The 3,662-nt window shown below is 26.9% G+C and overlaps 1 protein-coding gene across 1 annotated transcript in view; it reads right to left on the minus strand.

Annotated features, from left to right (window-relative positions):
- LOC107623469 (probable WRKY transcription factor 46) overlaps nt 2,559–3,662 on the minus strand; it is a 4,134-nt gene continuing 3,030 nt past the window's right edge. The window contains exon 3 of the mRNA XM_016325742.2: nt 2,559–3,503. Coding sequence (XP_016181228.1) covers nt 2,864–3,503 — 640 coding nt within the window. The 3' untranslated portion in view covers nt 2,559–2,863. The remainder of the gene's footprint in view (nt 3,504–3,662) is intronic.

The following is a 3,662-nucleotide window of genomic DNA, read 5'->3' on the forward strand; positions in this document are numbered from 1 at the left end:
ATATTTAATGTGTCACATTAATTAGCAAATTTTGACGCCATCAGAAATGAAAACGACGAAAAGATTAATGTACGTAATTTAAAATTTTTGAAGAACAAATTTAATTTAAAAAATATTTCAAAAACCTATTTAGAGAACGAATGATTTTTCAGACTCCTATTAGTATTTACTCTTTGAAAATCCTTACCTACATGCACTTACTTGTTTGTAGCTATATTTATTATTTCATATATCATCTCTAGTAGTTAGTAGTGTACCCTTGAATTTTTGCAGATTGATGGGCAAGACCAAAATGATGAAGATGAAGATTAAGATGGAGGAGATGCATGCAATAAAGATCAAATATGAAGAGAAGAAAGGGAAATAAAAGCATTATCTTTATGTGTGTAATGTCTTTGTCTAATGATTCTGTTTTAATTGCTTTGTTTTGAGTACAATTCATAGTTTTAGCTACAAAACTTTATCCTTTATATAATGTTGCATTATTCTTTAAGATTGAAGTAAAGCTATGTATTTGACCACCTCAGACTTGAGTTTGAAACTACGAATATGTTAAGTTTGAATTGTTCGGAATGTTACTATAGGTTAATTCGATTTTTAATTGGATATTATAGTTTAAAAATTTCCCAGGTTTTGATTGCATAGAGAATTTAATACTACTCAAGTACCTTATTTCGTTCATCCTTTAAGAATTAAAAAATAGTCTTATTTGGTTCCTGTAATTTTTAACTAAAACTAGAAGATTTATTTTGGTCATTGTTCTCATCCGTTTTTGATAAAATAATGATGTATCATATTAAATACTGGCATAACAAATTCAAATATTAGCCTTGGCCTTAGTATTTGGGATTTTGTCGAATATAAGTTAAGAAGCGTTTTAACAAAAATACTGATGTTTCAGTAATTTTATCCACTGATTATAAAATATATAGATATAACTGAGATCAATAATTAAAATGACTGAAATATCAATATTTTTAAAATATTTAAAAAAATTAAATACATAATACCAAAATGACAAATTCATTATAACTATAAAAATAATAAACATCAAATCTAAGACAAATATATGTCAGAAAGCCCAACAGCAAAATATTTAAAAATTAAATACAAAACCTCGGTCATAATATGGGCTTTTGTTGAAGATAAAATAAAACCAAAATATATTAGTTTGTAATCAAATTTAGGACCAGTAGAAGTTGAAAAAAGGAAATTGGCTTTAAGATAAAATAAAAGCATAGTAGTGAAGATTGTCCAATAAAAAAGTGACCATAACTGAAAACATTATAAAGAACATATTAGGAACAAGATATTTCAGAAAGCCCAACAGCATATTTAAGTTGGACTAAGAAGTTTTCTCTCTTCAGGCAGGAAAAGAAAAACCTTAACGAAAAAAAAACAGACAACAAAAGAAAAACTACTTTTTTTTTAATAAATATTATTTTCAAACCAAATAGGATTTTAGACCAAAATAAATTATTTAATAAAATAATTTTATCGCTTATACTTTTGTTTCTTTTATAAACTATAACTTTAGAAATAAATAAAAAATTAAAAATGAAAACACAAATTAAGCATATGCCTTAGCCTTAGGACCGGACATCTACCTCTACTAAAATAGGAATATAAAGTAGCGTTTGGTAGAGAGATACAGACGAAAAGACTGAGACTGAGAGACAGAAACTAAGAGACAGAGAATGAAATAAATCTTAGTATTCTGTTTGGTGCAAAGTGGGAGACAGAAATTGAAACAAGAATGAAACTCTAATTTAATTTGTACAAAGAGTAAAATTGGAATTAATTAATTGAAATGCGGATATTTTAGGTATAAAATGTTATTAAAGTTTCAGTCTCCATCTCTAAAAATTTTAGTCCCCTGTGTCCCTACTTTTTGGAGGTACTGAAATACTGAAATTTTAGGGACAGAGACAGAAATTTTAAGACCAGTCTCTGAACCAACAAACACAATACTGAATCTCAGTCTCTCAGTCTCTGTCTCAATACCTCAAAACAAACAATACAGAATTTTTTTTATAACTTTCTCTTTCAAAATATCTTTCACTATATATAATAAATTAAAAAACATTATATACAAAACTTGAATCCAAGATTTCTAAATTAAAATATGACATATATTTATCAACGTGAATATTATTACATATATTTAATTTATAAAAAATTAAATCAACAAATAAGTTAGTGCTTATTAATGAACTAATATATTATAAAAAAAATCTCAAATAGTTATACAAACTTAAGATAATTAAAATAATAAAAAAATTAGAAAATTAAATTATAACCAATGTAAGACTTTTTATGATATATTCATAGAAAGGTAAAAAAAATCGAGATTTTACGTAAAATCAAAAAAATAAATTAAGTATGTAAAATACGAAATCGTAATAAGATTTAAATTGTAAAATCGTCAGATTTAGTACAAATTTTGTGAAATCGACTGAGACTCATTTAAAATAATATTAAAAGATCTTAAGTGTTAAATCGAAATTCTAGCTACCATCATTTATAGATAAATTTTTTGTGCAAAAAGACATTTATTATATATAAAGAGAACATTGCACAAATTCTTGCTACTAGCCTTATTGAGCCAGAACAAGACACATGCATGGATATATTACATTATTTTCACATTACATTGTCCTAGGTACATGAAAACTAAACTCTCTTAACTAGCATCAAAGTGAAATTTTATTGTCTATTCACATGACACATAATTGTGCTAGTTAGGATCCTACAAAACTCACCACTTAATCTTAGCATATATAAAAATATGTCCTTGTTGGTATCAAAATTATGCTATTTAACTTAAAAGTGGTGGGAAAATCTTCATATGAAGAGAAAAATTCTAGGAGTTTATGGAGTAATAATTATCAAAATCCACCTTTTCATCAAAGGAGTGAAAATCCAAGCCTTCTATTGATGAATTAGAGACTGATGAAGTTGGTGCTGAAACATTATCACTAAAATCAGAATCTGAGGTTTGAACACATAGGCCTAGTCCATCATTAAAGTGGAAAATGTTGTTTGATTCTGAATTTGTTGTTGGTGATATGAATTCAGGAGAAAAGCTTTCAATGTAAGAGAACATTTTGTTGTTGTCTTCATCATTTTCAGAAACTATTGATGGGGAAGTGAAGCAAAGTGAAGAGAAAATGTTCTCCTTTGTGTCAGGGTCAAAGTCAAAGTCAAAGTCATCAAGTTTGACTTCAAGTTCTTGTGATGTTCCAAATGTGAGAATTGTTTCATGGGGTTGTTCTGTTTTCATCTCTTTTTGTGTTGGTTGATGATTCTTGGTTTGTTCTTCTAATAATAAGGCCATGTTTGGTTTTGAAATTGTTGGTTTTTTTGAGTGATGACTAACTTGAATGCAAGTGTGTCTTCCTTTGTAGGTTATTTCCAACACATTTGGATCTTCATCTGATTTTTGAACTTGTTTTGTGGCCAAACAACCTTGTACATGTCTATGTGTACATCTGAAATATCCTCTGCAATCCAAAGCCAATCTTTGTCAGCAACACATATAAATTTTTTTAAAATAAAAAAACTTGTATTATTATAAAATAATCCAAAATAATCTTTAAAATATTGCTTTTTCAACATATATCTTAAAAAATTTTGAATACATATTCTATATATTTAGAAGA

Source organism: Arachis ipaensis, chromosome B02, assembly GCF_000816755.2.
Source record: "Arachis ipaensis cultivar K30076 chromosome B02, Araip1.1, whole genome shotgun sequence".
Taxonomy (NCBI): Eukaryota; Viridiplantae; Streptophyta; class Magnoliopsida; order Fabales; family Fabaceae; genus Arachis; species Arachis ipaensis.